Source organism: Trichechus manatus, unplaced genomic scaffold (genome assembly GCF_000243295.1).
Source record: "Trichechus manatus latirostris isolate Lorelei unplaced genomic scaffold, TriManLat1.0 scaffold00057, whole genome shotgun sequence".
Lineage (NCBI taxonomy): Eukaryota > Metazoa > Chordata > Mammalia > Sirenia > Trichechidae > Trichechus > Trichechus manatus.
In genome coordinates, this window is record NW_004443993.1 from 13,418,237 (window position 1) to 13,439,797 (window position 21,561).

Genomic DNA, 21,561 nt, shown 5'->3' on the forward strand with positions numbered 1-21,561 from the left:
GAAGATGCTGTGAACATTGTTGAAATGACAACAAAGGATTCGGAATATTACATAAACTTAATCGATAAAGTAGCCGCAGGATTTGAGAGGACTAACCCCAATTCTGAAAGAAGTTCTACTGTGGGTAAAATGCTATCAAACAGCATCGCATTAAACAGAGAAATCTTTAGTGAAAGAAAAGAGTCAACCAATGCGGCAAACTTCATTATTGTCTTATGTAATTGCCATAGCCACCCTACCCTTCAGCAACCACTACCCTAATCATTCAGTAGCCATCAACACCAAGAGAAGAAACTATACCAGCAAAAAAAGGTTACAACTCTTGGAGGGCTCAGATGATAGTTAGCATTCATTAGCAATAAAGTATGGGTTAATTAAGGTATGTATTTTTTTTCTTAGACTTAATGTTATTGTACACTTTATAGACTACAATATAGTGTAAACAATCTTCATATACACTGGGAAACCAAAACATTTGTATGACTCACTTTATTACGATACTTGCTTTATTGCTGTGGTCTGGAACTGAACCCTCAATAATCTCTGAGGTATGCCTGTACAAGGGAGGATAGAAAAAGTAGGCATGTGCGAGACATTGGAACTCTGCATTTACATCCTGCCAAACTTCACACGTGGCTCTGCTTTATGCTGGTCCTGATTTGTATCCTTTCTGCTACATTAAAACTGTAAGTACAGCACTTCCTATGTTCTGCATCATTTCAGCACATTATTCAACTTGAGAGAGTAGTGGAAACAACCAATTTTAGCCAGTTAGTTGGACGTCTGGGTGACTTCAGGAGCCCCCAAATTTTTGGTTGATGTCTACAATCTTGGGCACACTTGGCATTCTAAAGCTGAGCCCTTTTACTTGTTAGATCAGACATTGCTCCGGTTGGTTGGAGTCAGAAGAGTTGCCTTTCCAGTAGGTTGGTGTCAGAGAAGATATTTATAGTAGGAAAGGCAGACAGGCACAGAGGCAGACACTTTAAGCTCCCATGGGAAAGGGAAACAGGTCTGGTACCAAGCCAAGCTTGATGTTGCTAGGAGCTGGTTTATCACTGATGAAAAACCAACAAAAAAAAGCCACATATTGGCCATCGTCCTGGTTGTCAATTTACTGCTTCTGCTGCAGATACACCATTTTTCCCTGATCTGTGATAATGGAGTTGGGCTTTACATTACAATTCTGCCAGTTATGAATGTATGGAGGACAATGAAGGACACTGCAGAAAGAAAGGACTAATCCATGTGCTACATTTCACATACTATTCTCACAAATATGGAATGCCTATCAGGTGAGCTGCCAACCCAAATCCCTCTTCTGAAAACAGAAGCAATCAGAAGTGTGTTTTATTGCTCTGGAAACAGCCTCTCCAAATGCTAGCAGCAACTGGAATTATACACCGCTGGTGGAATATGAAATAGCACAGCCCCTTCGAGAAACAGATTGGAAGTTTCTGATAAAGGTAATCATACACCTACCATGACACACCAATCCCACTCACAGAGATACAGATTAAAAAAATGAAACCTTATGTTCACATAAACCCATTGCATGAACGTTTACAGCAATTTTATTTAAAAAGTCAAAGAACAAAATAGTGCAAATTCATATACTCAACCTGACGAATATACAAACTGTGCTAAGTCTACAATATACTGTACAGCAATAAAAAAGAATAAACTGTCAATACATTTATTAACCTGCATAAATCTGAAACTCATTTACGCTAAATAACAGTAGCCACAATCCAAAAAATACATACAGCATGACGTATATGGACAAGTGCCAGAGATTCATGACTAAAAAGTGTCAGTACTAGTGAATTTTTTGTAGAGGGAGCTGTTTTATATTTTCATTTTGGTACTGGTTTTATGACAAAAGAAATTACTTAGTCCCACCCTTAAGACAAATTTCCACAAGCTGATTTGTCCATATACATAAGTATTTTATAAAACGGCCACCACTATGTAAATGCTTTTATACCCTGTGCATCACAAGTAAAACTTATGATTGTTTTACCTCCTGTGGACTAAATTTTTCTAAAGAAACACATTTAATAGTAGTACAACACTGTGACATGTAGCTAAACAATTATCTAAAAACTCCCTGTTGAACACTGACACCATTTCTCTTCTTTCACTATTTCCACAATGTAGCACTATTACCAAGGTACACAAACAACGGTGCCCAAGGAAGTCCAAAAAATGATTCTGAAAGGGCAATTCGGCCAATGGGAGGCCTACTTTGAAGATTTTTGCTACCTACTACCACCATTTCCCAAGCCACTTACATGAGAAGTCAAGAAAAAGATCCTAGGTCACCACGGGGCAGAGCAGCTCTCTATAAACCTACAGGCCTTGTAGCAGGTATATACCCCAGGTACATAAGCAGCCACCAATCCAGCCCAGTCCAGCAACTGCAGCCTCAACTCCTGGCCTAGTGTACTCTCCTTGAATGACAAAATTACCAAAAGGACTGAGCTGGCCACAAGTTCCATTGAATTTAGATCAGGTTGTGTGTCTGTGCAGGTCCACCATTTCCACGTAACCTCAATGTGAGCCCTCCTTCAATGAAAATCCTGCTTCTCACAGCACCATTTGAGAGGGACATTTTTATGAAATGGTGGGATGTGAGTTAAAATTTTCTGTGCAGTTTTCCCATTCATAAAGTAAGAAACATAGTAGTTCTGGAAAATTTTAAAAGACAATGAAAAAATTTCCAATGTAACACTACACACGATGTACAATTCAGATTTTTTAGGAAGTGACTACTTTGCACACACAGCAGACTAAAAAAAAACACAAAATAATAAGATTGGTAGAATTCTGAGTGATTTTTGCTTTTCCTCCCAAATTCCTGTTAAAATCCAATTTCTGTATATCAAGAACATACTGCTTTATAATAAGAAAAAATATAAATAAAAATCTTAAAAAACAATAGAGTAAAAAGAAACCATAAAAGTTAAGACTCCACGGGTTGATGAGAGTTTGTATTACAGGCCATTTTTATACAACAGAACCAAATTAACATTGTGATACTTATCCAAAGTCATGTGCTACAAACGAAAACATTCTTTGCTTCTAGTCCAACTCTCTCCAGTATGTAAGGTATTATACAGGTCCAAAAGAAGTACGCACCCTGAAGACTTCCCTAGTCTTTGACATGTGTAGGACCTGTCATATGTGCAATATATACTTCTCCTCAGTGTATTCTTCCACATTTTCAAGTGGCCGAGAGAGAACTGAAGATGTTCCCTCATTTCGTACATTCATAAGGCCTGTTTTCACTGTTCTTATATAGTGAGTGAAAGCTGAGGCGTACCTCTTTCCCACATTCCTTACACTGATAAGGCCTTTTCCCACTCCAAGTTCCTGTATGTCAGACAGAGATGAGGACTGGCTAAACGCTCTCCCTCATTCCTTACATTCATAAAGCCTCTCTCCACTGTGAATTGTCATATGTGTATTGAGAGCTGAGGACCGAATAAATGCTTTCCCACATTCCTTACATTTGTAAGGCCTCACTCCACTATGAGTTTTTATATGCCTAGTAAGGGCTGAGCGCAAACTAAAGGCTTTCCTACATTCTTTACACTCAAAAGGCCTCTCTCCTCTGTGAGTTCTTATATGTCTAGTGAGGTTTGAGACCCGGCTAAATGCTTTCCCACATTCCTTACATTCATAAGGTCGCTCTCCACTGTGAGTTCTTTTATGTTGAGTGAGAGATGAGGACTGTGTAAAGACTTTTCCGCATTCCGTACATTTATAAGGCCTCTCTCCACTATGGCTTCTTACATGTCTACAGAAGCTTGAGGAATTACAAAAAGATTTCCCACATTCCTTACAATTGTAAGACCACTCTCCACTGTGTGTTCTTATATGGTTAATCAGGTGTGAGGACTGACTAAAGGTTTTCCTACATTCTTTACATTCATAAGGCCTCTCTCCACTGTGAGTTCTTGTATGTGTAGTGAGAGATGAGGACTGGCTAAATGCTTTCCCACATTCCTTACATTCATAAGGTCTCTCTCCACTGTGAATTCTTATATGTGTAGTGAGAGCTGAAGACCGGGTAAATGCTTTCCCACACTCCTTACATTCATAAGGCCTTTCTCCACTGTGAGTTTTTATATGCCTACTGAGGGTTGAGGACTGGATAAATGCTTTCCCACATTCCTTACATTCATAAGGCCTCTCTCCACTGTGAATTCTTGTATGTGTAGTGAGGTCTGAGGACCGGGTAAATGCTTTTCCACATTCCTTACATTCATAAGGCCACTCTCCACTGTGAGTTTTTATATGGTTGATCAGGTTTGAGGACTCATTAAAGGTTTTCCCACACTCCTTACATTCATAAAGCCATTCTCCACTGTGAGTTCTTATATGATTCAATAGGTTTGAGAACTGGCTAAAGGCTTTTCCACAATGCTTACATTCATAAGGCCTCTCTCCACTGTGAGTTCTTGTATGTGTAATGAGGGATGAGGAACAACTAAAGGCTTTCCCACATTCTTTACATTTGTAAGGCCTCTCTCCACTGTGAGTTCTTAAAAAATGTGTAGTGAGGTGTGAAGCACAAATATAGGTTTTCCCACATTCCTTACATTCATAAGGCCTCTCTTGCCTGTGAGTTCTTTTATGTTTACTGAAAGATGAGGAATAACGTAAGGCTTTCCCACATTCCTTACATTTATAAGGCCTCTCACCACTGTGAATTCTTACATGTGCAGTGAGGTATGAAGCACAACTAAAGACTTTCCCACATTCCTTACATTCATAAGGCTGCACTCCACTGTGAGTTCTTAAATGGTTAGTCAGCTCTGAGGAGTTACTAAATGCTATCTCACATTCCTTATTTTCAGAAGGACTCACTCCATTATGAATACTAATATGCTTACTGAGGGATGAGGAAAAACTAAAGGTATTCACATAATCCTTATGATAATATTGCCTTCCACTTTGAATTTTTTTATGTTCAATGAGGGCTGAGAACTGACCAAAAGCTTTCTCGAACTCCTCACGTTCATTAAGCCTCTCTCTACTGTAAGTTCTTTCACGGGTATTGAAGGATGAGGAACAACTACAAGCGATACCGCATTCCTTACATTTATAAATATTCTTTACAGTGAGAGTTTTTACATGAGTGCTTAGGCAAGAGGAACTACAGGCCACTCCACATTCCTTACACTGATAGGTATTGCATCCAGTGCGAGATCTGATGTGACATTTAAATGAAGAATGATACTGGAAAGCTTTTCCACATTCACAGCATTTAGAAGGATTTTCTCTAGCAAGAGTTCTTTTGAGCCCGGTAAGACATGCAATCTTGCTGAAAAGTTTTACACACTGATTACCTTCTTTCTTTTCCTTTTCTTTCCATTCTTTACTTTCATGGAGACTCTCATCTGTATGCCATCTGTCAAAAAGGGACAGCACGTTGCTTGAATTGTTTGTTACCAGAAAATAATTATAGTACACAGTAAATATGTATGTTTTCTGCTCTGAGTCATCTCACGTTGAACAGATTGTCTACTAGAAGTCAATTCTATTATTGTTACATTCTAAATAATGGGGCGTTATAATACCTGCATATGAGTGAAAGGTTTCAAGTACTCAATATCTCATTCGTATTTATGAACATATAGTGTTGTGAAATTATATGAACACGAAATTTTAGTTCTGTACACACACACATCATGATACCTTATGACATTATGATAAGGTGCTGTTCACACTCATAGGAATGATACTCACCTTATATGCCTCCCTTGGTTGTTACACTGCTCTTCAAAGCCATGGAATTCACAAGTTTCTCCTAAAATGGTATACTGGAAGTTATTCTTCATGAATCGCATTATTAAATGTTCAGTGGACACCATTTGTTCTTTATCAACCTTTTGAGAAACTGATCCAATAATTTTAATTATAGTTTCACAATATGAAACAGAATGGTAAGGAGATTTTATAAGGAAGAAGGCACCTGTGAGCAAAGAATGACACTGAGGCATATGGATATTCTGGGATTTTCGCAATGGTCAAAACAGTAAGCAATTTACTAAGAAATTATTTCTTGATGATTGAAAGTAATGCTGTCATAAATAGGGTGTACAGGAAAGCACAGTAGAAAGGTACGGGAAACAATGCATGTGTGCAATGGTAATGTTAAAAGAGAAATAAGGGAGATCTGTTCCCTGAATATAGAAGGTGTAAGAATACTGATGGAAAGGGAAACAATAATAAGCTCAAGTATATGTGGAAGTTTAGCCTCCTCAAACCAAAACTTTTTCAAATTGATTTATTCAAATGTAATTCCCTCCATGCAGGGTTCATCCTTCAAAGGATTCTTGCCTTCCTAGTGCATCCTGACACGATGGCTCTGAATAAGGAAAGAGTAACTCAACTCTCCTTAGGTCTTTCCCCGGGAGAACAAGTGGGTGTGGGTGACATGGTTTTCATGGGGATTGGCAGATTTTGAAGACAGTATAAAGCAAAATTTCCCTGACATTGCATCCAGTGCGAGATCTGATGTGACAATACTTTGGCCACCAGAGTCTCTATAGATGGACTGTTATGAGTTTATTTACCACAAAATAATTCTATCAAATCTGTAATAAACACGGTAAAATTCTAGTGAGGTACCAATCCACAAATCTCTCCGTGTCCAAAGTGACCCCTCAAGCCAGTGCTCACAGACCTCCCAAGCCAGTGCTCACATTTCCAACACCTAAAGACCCTCAAAGATTTTAAAAAGAAGAGATACAAACTCAGTTTAATGTGCAGATTTTTGCATTCAGAGGAACGACTCCAGAGCTAAGCTCCATGAGGGCAGTGAACATTTGTCAGGTGTTCCAATGTATTCCCATTCCTCAACCCAAACCTTGAAACAAGGTCCATTAGTACAATATTTTCATTCACTAATGAAAAAGAAAACTGAAATCCTCCTTACCAACCGAGGCCAGGTTTCTGAAGGTTTCCATCATCACATCTCTGTAGAGTTTCCTCTGAGCAAAATTCAGCAAAGCCCACTCTTCCTCGGTAAAGTCCACGGCCACATCCTCAAACACCACTGAGTCCTAAAATAACCCACATACTCTGGATCAGCAAGGTATCATCTTCCACAATGTGTGTGAAAGCTCAAGTGAGATTATTAGTGCAGGGAACCAGAGAATTCACAGAAAAGTCACAAAACTCTCTGTGTTCTACTCTAGAGTTTGGCCATTAGGCTCTTCCTTTTGCTGTCTACATTTACGTCTTGACTCTTGGCATCCTATCTCATAAGTTTAACAATATGTTTCTAAAACACTGAATTTTTCTGTCCACAGTTTGACACTGACCAATTCCGGCCTCATCTCTCTGTATATTTATGTTCCAGAAGAACCAGAACTAAAGCAGAAAGGAGAAACCCTCTACAAATGAAAGGGCTATTTCCACATTCACATCATCATTTGCGGAAAAAAAAAAAAACAATTTTACTGCCTTCCATAAGACCCACCAGAACAGTCAACAAAACAAGTAGGATATTAATATCTAGGAAACACTGACGGACTGGTGGTTTTTCCTTGTGTCCCTCAATAGCCATGACAGGCCTACCAAAACAACTGGTAACTCAGGTCAACAAAGGTGACAAGACCACCTGAGAAAAACTATTCTAAGAATTATAAATTTTTACATGTCTATTACCAATTTTTCAATACTTCAAAAGTTGCACTGTCATCCTCTCTCTTTCATGGAAATAGGCAAGGGGATTGAAAAGTTAACAGAGGGCAGGTGAGAAGACAGTGAACACGAAATTCTAGATCTTCACACAACTATCAAACTTTTAATCTGATTATAATTGACCACTCTACAGAACAAACGGACACCGAGAAACCCACATAAGCACACTCTAATGTATTAAGATGACAAAAACCCCTGCGATGGATTAATTACTTTTGTGTGTGGCCTTTCTAGCCATGGTCTTGTAACTCCCACCCAGACGACTGAGTGATACGGTAATCACGGCCTACCAAAAGGATTGGTCAGTTTTGTATTAAAGACAGCCAACTGAAGAGCAAAGAGAGGAGCCCACCACCCCTAAGGAAGGGGACACCAGCAGGAGAAACCCAGCAGCAGGACACCATACGGTGGGCTTTCTGGCCACAGAGAGAGAAAGCTGAGTGCCGTTGGGCAGACACTGAGGGCCAGGGAGAGGTGTGCCTGTGAGCACAGCTGGGAGAGGCTATCCTGATGGAAGAACTGTACCCTGAGTGTTCTTCAGCCTGAACTGTAACTTACTCCCCTTACAACGAGCCCCATAATCGTGAGTACGGCCTTTGAGTTCTGTGTGGCCATCATGATGAATTATCAAACCCAGTAGACAGTGCTGTGGGAGGGATGATTGGTGTCAGAGTTGGTAAGGATGGCAGAGACGGGGGTTTGTCTGACCTCCACCTCATAGGAATCAGCCTTGGGCTGTTGATCTTGGTTCTCCTTCGCCCTTGTGGGGTTGGAGGAGGTCAAATACTGCCCCAAAGCCAATTTTACAACCTTTATATCTGCAAAGGGCTTAACAGCATGGTCTTGTATTTGCTGACCATGAAGAACAGGTTAAGATTCCCATTTTGTAAGGAAGTTAATTGAAGCGTACAGGGTTTACCCATTAAATCGCCCAAAACTCCTAACAAACTTACACACCTGCCAGGTGGAGATTCTACTTCAAAATTTTTTATGTTGGCAGTCCATAAAAGCCACGTGACCAAATGATTACTTCAAGCCTGATGTCTGCAACCACCTGAAGTGTAAGGATGAGACTCTGAGAAACAGATTCAACAGACTGGCTTCCACATGCGGTGAGGAGACAAAAGGCTGCTATATAACACTTCCAATGCTAACACTACACTGAACAGCTGAGCAGCTGTAAAACAGGAAGGCTCCTCTTGGAATGGAAGTAGGTGATGTAAGCTGTCTACGTCATCCCCAATCATTCCTGGTACAATGATGTTAAAACAAGTTTCCATCGACAAAACCCCAAAATCTCCTCCATTACAGGTAACCCGGTTATGTATTTTAAAGTCATGAAAAATCCTAACACATACTGCTATTGTTGTTAGGTGCCGTCGAGTCAGTTGCAACTCACAGTGACTTCATGTACCACAGAATGAAACAATGCCCAGTCATGAAGTATCCTCACAATCGTTATGGTTCAGCCCACTGTTGCAGCCACTGTGTCAATCCATCTCAGTAAAGGTCTTCCTCTTTTTTGCAGACCCTCTACTTTACCAAGCATGTCCTTCTCCGGGAACTGGTCCCTCCCGATGACATGTCCAAAGTATGTGAGACAAAGTCTCGACATCTTTGCTTCCAATGAGCATTCTCACTGTACTTCCAAGACAGATTTGTTCATTCTTCTGGCAGTCCATGTTATGTTCAATATTCTTTGCTAACACCATAATTCAAAGGTATCAGTTCTTAGATCTTCCTTATTCATTGAGCAGCATACACATGCATATAAGGCCACTGAAAACACCATGGCTTCGGTCAGGTGCACCTTAGTCCTCAAGGTGATATCTTTGGTTTTTAACACATGGAAGAGGTCTTTTGTAGCAGATTTACCCAGTGAAATGAAATATTTTATTTCTGGACTGCAGCTTCCATGAGCATTGATTGTGAATACGAATAAAATGAAATTCTTGACAACTTCTTTGCTCTGTTTATCATACTGTTGCTTATTGATCCAGTTGTGAGGATTTTTGTTTTATGTTGAGGTGTAATCCATACTGAAGGCTGTCGTCTTTGATCACATTATTGAACCCACTGTTCCAGTCCATCTCGTTGAGGATGTTCCTCTTTTTCACAGACACACATGATCACATATTACTACAATATATATTAACAACAAAATGTTGAATTTATTAAGTACAATACAGAAAATACTTTTCAAAAACCGTAACACACCACATATGATGACAGTACTAAACACACATTATTTGAAATATGTTTATAGCTACCTGAGGAAAATAAAGAAAGAACCATAAGCTCAAAGTTGCCCAATTAGAATCTGGACAAGCTAGGATCAGAATGCAGGGCTCATTTGTATTTGATACCTAATTCCTTACAACTCTGCTTCTGTGTATATGCATACACTTTTTTGCTCTTCTGGCTGTTCTTCCACAATAACAATATAAATACCCTACAGCCCGACTATACACTATTCCAAGGAGAGAAAGGAAACATCATATTCAATTCAGACAACCTTGAGATATTCCTCCCATAAAAGTTCTGTTTCTCAGGCATAAATCTTGCTCTAAAGTACTTATCACCAGCTACTTCAGCCAATTAAAGTGATTTAGGTAAAATTTACACAGAACCTACTTCATGCAGGCACAGCAGATACAGCAGTGAAGAAAATAGAAATATGTGAATGCTCACACTCCTAAATAGTATGGGTGTAGACAGTAAATAAACAATAAAGATTTCAGATGCTTGTCCGCTTCAACAAGTCCCAATGTAGAGACAGGATCCAAAGGGCTCCAATGGCCTTCATGCCCAGCAGAAGGAAGAAACATAGCTCAATCCAAGAAAACAAAAAAGGCTGATTAGCAATAAGCTAAATGTAAATTGGGACACTGGAAAATTAAAAGCAGCATAAAGGAAGAGTATAAAGAGAGAAACATGAAAATAAAAGACATACTGATGACAGAAAAAAGCAGACTACACATTTATTATGGTCTGGCATGCAGCTTGGAAGTCATTACTATTGTCCACTATAAGAAAAAAACTAAACAAACTGAAAATCAACAATTCTTCTTAGATCTATCAGAGAATTGAAGTCATAGAGCAAAATGCTTCCCCTGAAATTGAACACACAGGCAAATACAGAGAACGACATTTTACACAAGAAAAAGCTACGTATGAGAAGCTGCTGCTGATACCAGTACTCGGGCAGAAAAACTTAAAGATGAATAGCACGAAATCCACTCGAGGGCCGAGTCAGGGAGGCCCCCTCACTTTCCTGAGTTTTAGCTCCAGGAGCCCTACTAAGTGCTCATTGTGATGACTGGAGAAAAATCCCCTTGTGCTGCCAGTAGGGGAGGGAAAAGTAGCCATTTTAAAATACACTCAAAGCATTCTGTTCTCCTTGAAAAAAGTCCTCAAAGGGAACTATTTCAACAGATCTTTAACCAACTGGGATTTTAAAGAGTCTAAATGACATGGGGAAAGGGAAGGACTCAATTGCAATCCCATCTAGGATTTTGGTCTCACCTAAAGAAGGAGGAGAAGAGCTGTGAAATATCTGTGAAGGTGCCAATTGAGAAGATCAGGCTCACTAGAACACTAAAATCCAATCATACGACTATATGCTGCTTCCTTTCTCTACACCCATGTATGACTGCATCAATAGTGCTCCTGTATAACCAAAGGGGATTAAAACCAAAACAACTTTAGGTTAAGATCTTCTTTAAAACAATCTCTTGCGAGGAGTTCCGGCAAAATGGCGCTCTAGGCAGAAGCACCACGCCGTCCCTCCACAACAAAGATCTGAAAAACTAAGCCGAACAGAGAATACAACAATCCTGAAACCGTAAAACATCAAATGAAAAGATTAAGAACTCAACCAAGCACCAAATGGAGTGAGAAAACTGACAGAGAACAGAGACCGGGGAGAGATTCATGCAGAGGTCCCCTACCAGCTAATGCAGCGCGGATCCGCCATCTTGAACTCCTATCGGAGACCAGCAAACGGGGTACGAGAAAGCAGCCTCACAGAGATTCCAGCGGGAGACAAAACAACCGGAAATTGGTGATATACGCTTTCCCACCCCCAACCCTTCTTCAGCCTGACTCTGCCTCCTCTGCTTCCCGCAGCCACAGTCTCTTGACCAGGAAACAGTGGCTGCTTGGATTCCACACACCCGAACGGGTGGCTGTCTGAGTGCCATTTGTTGGCTGCTGGTGTTGCTTTTTTTCCACTTCTTATTTCTTCCTTACCTCTCCCCACCTCCCCCTCCTTTAGCTCAAGTACCTCGCTCCATGCACCATCTTTGCTTCTTCCTGAGGGGCTGTGGAGCTCCGTTCGAGTGTGGAGCTGCTTCCGTGTTTGGGCTGCCATGCTGGTGGGATCCCAGGGCTTTTGTTCGTTTGTTTTGAATTGTTTGCTTTCTTTTCCTTCTCTTGAGTTGGGAGCCCGTTCTGGCCAGGCTGAGCTGTGTGGCAGGGAGACGCCCCTTCAGCTTCCACAAACGTGTAGAGGGATCCCTGAGGGCATTCTTTTTATGTTGGTTTTTTTTTGTTGTTGTTGTTTGTTTCTTTGGGGTCCTTTTTTTTTTTTTTTAATGTTTTGTTTTCTTTTTCTTCTTTTCCCCTTTTTTCTTTCTTCATTGCTCAGTTTCTCATCTCTCTGTATCTTCCTTCTCTTTGTTCCGTGAATACCTGGCGTTGCATACCTCTACGCCTTCTAGCCAGGTTGTACTGCAACACCTGAGAGCAACTCCCCAGAGCTCATAGCTGCACCGGTAGGATCCCTAGGAACTTTGCGGTTCTTTAATCTTTCCGATTCTTATTTATTCATTCTTTTCTTTTCTTTCGCCTCCCCTTTCTGTTTTTCTCCATTTCATAGTCTCTCATCTCTCCACTCCAACACCAAGCTCCCCTAGCATTCTTTATTGTTTGTATGTTTTTGGCTCCTGTTCCTCTCTCCTCTCTCCCATATCCATCTTAGCTCCACACATAACAATCTCCCCACTGCATCCTGCCTACCTGCACCATAAGCTTGACATCACAACACCAAGCAGCACAGGCACGGCCTACAGGAACCTGCCCTGCACTGATTACTGACCAGCTCTGGTGGCTGTAGTAAGTGCCACAATCCGTCCCAGTAACTCCTCTTCAGCTAGACATGCCCTGTTGTACGATATCTGAGTAACTGACCCTGCCAGTTGAAGAAGGAGGCGAAAAGTATTGTGCCCAAAGACGAGTAAACAACATAGAACACAGTCTGCCTGCTCAAACATAGTCAAATTTTTTTTAAAGAAAAGGACAAAACAAACACATCTACAATCAATAAACGAGAAAAACAAGTACTGAATGCCCCGAAGACAGCAAACAATAACAAAACATTTACAAAAACAGGACAGGTTGGTTCCAGTAGATGTCCAAAACACCAGAAGATTCTTCTCTGGAAGAAAATACACTAGAACTACCTAATAGGGAATTCAAATCTCTAATACTCAGAATTCTCCAAGAACTGAGGCAAAAAACTGACAAACATGAGGAAAAAATAGACAAGGTAAGAAAAAGAAGTAAAGGGCAATCAATTTGGAAAGGAAGAATACTATGCTTATTTGCAGATGATATGATACTACATACACTATACGCCAAATATTCCACAAAAAAACTACTGGAACTAATAGATACAGCACAGTAGCAGGACACAAGGTCAGCATACAAAAATCAGTTGGATTCCTGTACACCAGTAAAGAAAACTACGAAAAGGAAATCAGGAAAACGTTACCATTTATAACACTCCCAAAAATGATAAAAAACTTAGGAATAAATCTAACCAGGGACATAAAAGACCTATACAAAGAAAAGTACAAAACACTAATGAAGGAAACCAAGAGACCCACATAAAAAGAAAAACATATGATGCTCATGGATATGAAGACAATACTGTGAAAATGTCAATTCTACCCAAAGTAATCTACAGAAATAATGCAATCCCAATCTAAACATCAACAGCATTCTTTAACAAGATGGAAAAATGAATGACCAACTTTATATAGAAAGAGAAAAGGTTCCAAATAAGCAAATCGTTAATGAAGAAAAATAACAAAGTAGGAGGTCTCACAGTAACTAACTTAAAAACCTACTATACAGCCACAGAAGTCAAACAGCCTGGTACTGGTACAAGGACAGACACACAGGCCAATGGAACAGAATGCAGACCCAGACATAAATCCATCCACTTACAGTCACCTGAACTTCACAAAGGTCCAAAGTCCATTAAATGGGGAGAAGACGGTATTTAACAAATGGTGCCAGCAAAACTGGATGTCCATCTCTGAAAAAAAGAAACAGGGCCCATACCACACACCATACACAAAAACTAATGCAAAATAGATAAAAGACCAAAATACAAAACCTAAAACTATAAAGATCATGGAAGAAAATATAGGGATGATGCTAAGGGCCCTAAGTATGGCATAAATAGGATACAAAGCATAACTAACAATGCACAAACACCAGAAGATAAACTAGATAACTGGAAGCTCCTGAAAATTAAACACTTATGCTCATCAAAAGATTCACCAAAAGAGTAGAAAGAGAACCTACAGATGGGAAAAAAATTGGGGGCTACGATATATCCAACAAGGGTCTAATCTCTAAAACCCATACAATACTGCAACACCTCAATAACAAAGGGACAAAAAATCCCAATAAAAAATAGGTACAGGATATGAACAGATACTTCACCAAAGAAGAAATTCAGGCAGCTAACAGACGCAAGAGGAAATGCTCACGATAATTAGTCATTAGAGAAATGCAAATCAAAACTACACTGACGTACCATCTCACACCGGCAGTACTTCAATAATTAAAAAAAAACAAAAATAACAAAAGTTGGAGAGGTTGCAGAAAGACTGGAACACTTATGCACTGCTGGTGGGAATGTAAAATCATACAACCACTATGGGAAACAATATGGAGCCTCCTTAAAAAGAACTAGAAATACAAAACGAGAGCAATCCCACTCCTAGGAATATGCCCTATAGACATAGGAGCTGTCACATGAATCTGTATTTGCACACCCATGTTCATTGCAGCATTATTCACAACAGCAAAAAGAGGAAACAACCCAAGTGACCATCAACAGATAGATGAACGCATAAACAAATTATGGTTGTTGTCAGGTGTCAATTTAGTTCCAACTCATAGTGACCCTAAAAGAGGATGAAACTCTGCTTGTCTTCTGCCATCCTCACAATCATTGTTATGCTTGAGCCCACTGTTGCAGCCACTGTGTCAATCCATCTCGATGAAGGTCTTCCTCATTTTCACTGACCCTCTACTTTACCAACCATGATGTCCTTCTCCAGGGACTGGTCCCTTCTAATAACACATGCAAAGTATGTAAGATGAACTCTTGCCATCCTTGCTTCTAACAAGAATTCTTGCTGTACTGCTTCTAAAACAGAGCTGTTCATTCTTTTGGCAGTCCATATCTTCAACATTCTTCCTCAACACCATAATTCAAAGGCATCAATTCTTCTTCAGTCTTCCCTATTCATTATCCAGCTTTCACATGCATATGAGACAACTGAAAACACCATGGCTTGGGTCAGGTGTACCTTAGTCCTTAAAGTGGCATCTTTGCTTTTGAAAACTTTAAAGAGGTCTAGTGCAGATTTGCCCAATGCTATGCGTCACTTGGGAAGAACATGCTCAGCATTTCTCAAAGTGAAAGAAACAAAGAAAAAATTAAAACCTCGAGTTAAAATCCTAAAAGATTCTACGGATAAAATATAAACGACACAGGAAGCACCAAATAAGATGAAAGGAATACACAAATTCTCTGTATGTAAAAGAACTGGTCGACATTCAACCATTTCAGGAAGTAACATTATGATCAGGAACTGATGGTAACGAAAGTCCAGTAATGGACTGAAAGGAAGTCCAAGCTGCCCTGAAGGCATTGGCAAAAAACGAGGCTCTGGGAATGGACTGAATACCAACTGAGATGTTTCAACAAACCGATGCAGCGCTTTAAGTGCTCACTCGCTAGCCAAGAAATTTTGAACACACCTACCTGGAATACAGACTGGAAGAAATCCATATGTACACCTATTCCCAAGAAAGGCGATCCAATCAAATTTGGAAATTATCAAACAATATCATTAATATCACATGCAAGCAAAATTTTGCTGAAGATCATTCAAAAGTGGCCGCAACTGTATATCGAGAGGGAACTGCCAGAAATTCAAGCCGGATTCAGAAGACGACTTGGAACCAGGGACGTCATTGCTGATGTCAGATGGATCCTGTCTGAAAGCAGAGAATACCAGAAAGATGTTTACCTGTGTTTTATTGGCTACGCTAAGGCATTCGACTGTGTAGATCAAAACAAATTAAGGACAACATGGCGGAAAATGGGAATTCCGGAACACTTAACTGTGCTCATGAGGAATCTGTACATGGATCAAGAGGCAGTTGCTCGAACAGAACAAGGGGCTACTTCATGGTTTAAAGTGAGGAAAGATGTGCATCAGGGCTGTATCCTTTCACCATACCTATCCAATCTGTATGCTGAGCAAATAATCCGAGACGCTGGACTATATGAAAAAAAGGGACAGCAGTATCGGAGGAACATGCATTAAAAACCTGCATTATGCAGATGACACAACCTTGCTTGCTGAAAGTGAAGAGGACTTGAAACACTTACTGATGAAGATCGAAGACCACTGCCTTCAGTACGGATTACACCCCAACATAAAACAAAAATCCTCACACTGGTCTAGTAACTAACATTATGATAAAAAGAAAAAAGATTGAGGTTGTCAAAGATTTCATTTTACTTGGAGCCACAATAAACACCCACGGAAGCAGCAGTCAAGAAATCAAAAGATGTACTGCATTGAGCAAATCCGCTGCAAAAGAGTGCTTTCAAGTGTTAAAAAGCAAAAATGTCACCCTGAGGACTGAGGTGAGCCTGACCCAAGCCATGGTGTTTTCAATTCCCTTATATGCATGCGAAAGCTGGACAGTGAATAAGGAAGACCGAAGAAGAATTGACGCCTTTGAATTGTGGGGTTGGCGAAAAATATTGAATATACCATGGACTGTCAAAAGAATGAACAATCTGTCCTGGAAGAAGTATAGCCAAAATGCTCCTCAGAAGCAAGGATGGCTAGACTATGTCTCACATACTTTGGACATGTTATCAGGAAGGATCAGTCCCAGGAAGACATCATGCTTGGTAAAGTAGAGGGTCAGCAAAAAGGAGGCAGACCCTCAGTGAGATGGACTGACACAGTGGTTGTAACAATGGGCTCAAGTATAGCAACAATTGTGAGGATGGTATAGGAGTGGGTAGTGTTTCGTTCTGCTGTGCATAAGGTCACTATGAGTCAGAATTGACTCAATGGCACCTAACAACAACAACATGCGTCGTTTGATTTCTTGACTGCTGCTTCCAGGCGCATTGATTATGGATGCAAGTAAAATGAAATCCTTGACAACTTCAATCTTTTCTCACTTTATCAGGACGCTACTTATCAGTCCAGATGGGAGTACTTTTGTTTTATGTTGAGTTGTGATCCGTACTGCAGGCTGTGGTCTTTGAGCTTCATGAGCAAGTTCTTCAAGTCCTCTTTCAGCAAGCAAGGTTGTGTCATCTGCATATCTCAGGTTAATGAGTCCTCCTCCAATTCTGATGCAACGTTCTTCCTCATATACTCCTGCTACTTGGATTATTTCTTCAGTATGCAGATTAAGTATGGCAAAAGGATACAATCCTGACAAACACCTCTCTTGACTTTAAACCATGTGATATCCCCTTGTTCTCTTCAAACGATTGCCTCTTGGTCTCAGTACAGATTCCTCATGAGGACAATTAAGTGTTCCGGAATTCACATTCTTCACAATGGTTTCCATAATTTGTTGTGATCTGCACCGTCAAACACCTTTGCATAGTCCATAAAACACACGTAAACGTCTTTCTGGTATTTTCTCTTTTCAGCCTTCATCCATCGGACATCAGCAACGATATCCCTTGTTTCATGTCCTCTTTTGAATCAGGGTTGAATTTCTGCCAGTTCCCTGTTGATGTACTGCTGCAACCACTTTTGAATAACATTCAGCAAAAAACATTACTTATGTGTGATATTAACGATACTGTTCGATAGTTTCCGAATTCCACTACACAACAGTAAGGAACAATGATGAATCCGTGATATATCTTGCAACAGAGATGAATCTGGGGAGCATTATGCTGAGTGAAATAAAGTCAAACACAGAAGGACAAATGCTTATGAGACCACTACTATAAAACTCAAGTAAACATGTACACACTGAAAAAATCAACCTTTGATGGTTACAAGGGAAGGGAAATGCTAACTAGATAGTAGGTGAGCGCTAACATTGATGAAGAGAAAGACAGTACACAATATAAGATACAACTTGACAAAGGCAAAATCATAGAAGCTTTATAAAAATGGAAACAAATCAGTTGCTGTTGAGTCAATTCCGACGCACAACGACCCTAAAGAACAGAGCAGAACTGCCCCATTGAGTTTCCAAGGAGCGTCAGGTGGATTCGAACTGCCTACATTTTGGTTAGAAGCCGGAGCTCTCAACCACTACACCAAAAGGGTTTCCAGAAGCTTCACAGATACATTCATCCAGCCTGAGATACTGAGTTACTGAGGCTAAAGGCTGGGGATCATGGTTGCAGAATCATCTAGGTCAACTGGCATAACATAGTTCACGAAGAAAATGTTCTACATCCAATTTGGTGAGTAGCATCTGAGGTCTTAAGAGCTTGCCAGCGGCCAGCTAACGTACAGCTACTGGTCCTATCCCATCTGGAGCAAAGGAGAATGAAGAAAATCAAAGACAAAAAGCAAACATTAATTCAAAGGACTAATGGACCACAAATACCACAGCATTCACCAGCCTGAGCCCAGAACAAGTAGACGGTGCTTGATTGCCACTGGCCACCAACAGTAATTACAACAGAGGTTCACAGACACTGCCGGAGAAAACTATAAAACAAAATTCAAACTCACAAAAAAAAAAAAGACCAGACTTACTGGTCTCCCAAAGACTGGTGGAACCTCCAAGACTATGGTCTCTGGACATCCTTTCAACTCAGGACTGAAGCCACTCCCAAAGTTCACCCTTCAGCCAAAGACTAGTCTATAAAACAAACCATAACACAACCTAGGAACTTGCTGCGAAGTTCAGTCATGACTCCAACACCAAAAGGGCAACACCTGCCCAAAAGCAATGACAAAAAGGAAGGAAGGGACAGGAAAAATGAATGGATGGAAACAGGGAACCCAGGGTAGGGAAAGGGAGACTGTTGACACATCATGGGGATTGCAACCAATGTCACAAAAAAATCTGTGTACCAATTGTTGAATGAGAAACTAATTTGCTCTGTAGACTTTGACCTAACGCACAATCGAAAAAAAAAGAAAAAACACACAACACCAAGGCCGAGAGTGGGGGTGGTCATGTCCCATGGTGTCAACTTAGAAGTAAGAAAGGTGACCTAGGCATTCAAAGCTTAAAAACCACACATATGTAGAGGAAGAGCCCCGTGACAATGTTGCTTCTTAGGATTTAGACCTTGGTCTCTTCTACATTTTACATCGTACAAGCACAGAGCTGGAAGTACAAAGCTTGTTCCCCAACAAATCATATTTAGCCTCACCCCTTTATGCTAACAATTACCCAGTTCTCTGTGGTACTCACCATTTCCTGCCTCCAACCTCTCGAAGTCTAAGTGAATGTCCTCTCTACAGCCCAAAAAGCCAGTTAAGGCAAGAGCAATGGGAGTGGAGGCAAGGCCACTTAGCAGTCTGGAAGCAGATGAATAATGTTTTGTCTACACAGGCAGTTAGCAATTGGAATCCTTACTGGTGATTTACAGATGTATAAGATGGCAGCTCTTGGTCCCAGGCCGCCCAGACAGGACCAATTCTTCCCGAGTCACACTTGAGACCTGAAATGGAAGATGAGGGTGCAGGTTGAGGGACACAGTGTTGAGTTATGTAGGGAGTGACAGGTTTTTGGCTTCAGCTCTTTCCCGGGGTAGGGCTTCCCCCCAGGCTCAAGGCATTGCTCAGCCTTGAGAGTATCTTCAGTCCTCATGCAGTTCTACAGTTTTCAACCTTATGGCAAGGAAATCACAGATGGAGCAATTTCCTCATGCCAGAGTATGGGAAGCATCTGTACCTGGCCAGGGCAGAAAATGTGAACCTGACTTCCACCTGATCTCTGACTGTGGCTTTATCTGGGTATCTCTGCTTCATCTAAATCCATACAGACATTTATATTTGATATTAACATGGGTGAATTGTCAGGGAGAACAAATTTTTCAAGTCTGGTCAAGAAAGCCACCATGACTCGATTTTTTATTATGTGCAGTTAACTGTCTTGATATTTAATTCTCATTTCATTTATATCACTGTCGAACGTGATCAGTATTTTTCCTCTGAATTTTTCAATTAGCATTTTTTTTCCCTTGGAGATCATTTTTTTTCCCTCTGTGTACAGACCGACACAGAATCCTGACTATGCAATACCTTCTTACCAAAAGTAAAATATATGGCTTTCATTCTACGTGGGATTGTTATCTTCGGGGGGCGGGGAGATATGTGGGCATTACAAAGATTAAATGCCAATCCCAAGCAGTGATAACCTGAAGAAAGAAAATCAGATTTGAGAAAATGCAGTGAGGAAAAACAGACTGTTTAAATAAATCGATCTGGAGTAAGTGGTTATTAGTACTGAAAGAAAATAACAAGACTGCTTCCATAATAGCAACTCCAGTGAATTACCATTCTAATTATTACAAACATAAATTACGTTAATGACTTTAGAGTTAGCAATGTTTTCCCAAATAGGACAATGAAAACTACACATTTCAATTTTCAAATACCTGCAGCTCCTGCCTGATTATTACCTATATATTTACTCCTATCTTTTCCTCTATGTAAAACAGCAGCCTTTTGTTCCTCTTACCTTCAATAGATTAGATATACACATATTATTTTCTTTCTACATTATAACATTTGCTTTAAACACAAATTTATTCTGTTTATATTACAAATGCTATACACATTACTCATCAATTTGCCTTTCACTTCTCCATGTTCAAAGTTGTGTCCTATAAATCAACACTTTCCAACAGTTGCACTTTTCATATTTATCCAAATAAGAGCACTTTCTAAAATAATTTAAAAATGAGGCACACTTACCAACACGGTAGTGTGGCTCATCAGGATGTGTTGTAATATGTTGAATACTTCCATAACGCACGCCTCTCATTTTGCCCTCAGTGCCAATATTTGTTGCTCTAATACTGCAAATATGTCGGCTTTTTTACTGCAAGAAGCCCCTAACCTATTCAGTGTGGCTATTTGGTAGCAGATATTACGGTTGCCTCATTAGCATCTAATCCAACACAGCTCCTGTCTCTATCCACGCTTAGGATCCTGGAGAAACACAGGGTGTGTGATCTCTGTAAACTGCTTGTCTCCTATGTTAACTTTGTTCAGCCATATCAGGTTGGCCATATTGTCTTTGGCACAATTGTGAAGGAAATTTCCGCCTTAGAGTGGAAATTCAGTTTCTTACTACTTCATCTCTGTCAAAGCCATATAACAATTAAACTAAAAACTAAACCCCTGTCGTGCAGTCAATCCCGACTCAGAGCAACCCTACTGCTTAGGATATAATTGCCCCACTGGGTTTCCAAGGCTGTAATCCTGACAGAAGCAGATTGCCACATCTTTCTCCCACTCCGAGGACGGTGGTTTCTAACCCCCGCCCTTTCCGTGAGCAGCCGAGCGCTTA

At 40.3% G+C, this 21,561-nt stretch overlaps 1 protein-coding gene across 1 annotated transcript; it reads right to left on the bottom strand.

Moving 5' to 3' along the window:
• Positions 1-2,034: 2,034 nt before the first annotated feature.
• On the bottom strand, positions 2,035-21,542 carry LOC101341333 (zinc finger protein 345-like). Its single transcript, XM_023733305.1, has 4 exons — positions 19,456-21,542; positions 6,950-7,076; positions 5,758-5,908; positions 2,035-5,419 (listed from the first exon to the last, which is right to left on the bottom strand). Exons 1-4 carry the CDS (start codon positions 19,456-19,458, stop codon positions 3,418-3,420), a joined length of 2,283 nt encoding a protein of 760 aa, XP_023589073.1. The 5' UTR covers positions 19,459-21,542; the 3' UTR covers positions 2,035-3,417.
• Between the last annotated feature and the right edge of the window lie 19 nt (positions 21,543-21,561).

Coding starts and splice junctions, on each gene's coding strand:
- LOC101341333 (XM_023733305.1), bottom strand. Junction 5,909..6,949: donor CAGAAACCTGGCCTCGGTTG/GTAAGGAGGATT, acceptor TTATTGGATCAG/TTTCTCAAAAGGTTGATAAA. Junction 5,420..5,757: donor AACCAAGGGAGGCATATAAG/GTGAGTATCATT, acceptor CCTTTTTGACAG/ATGGCATACAGATGAGAGTC.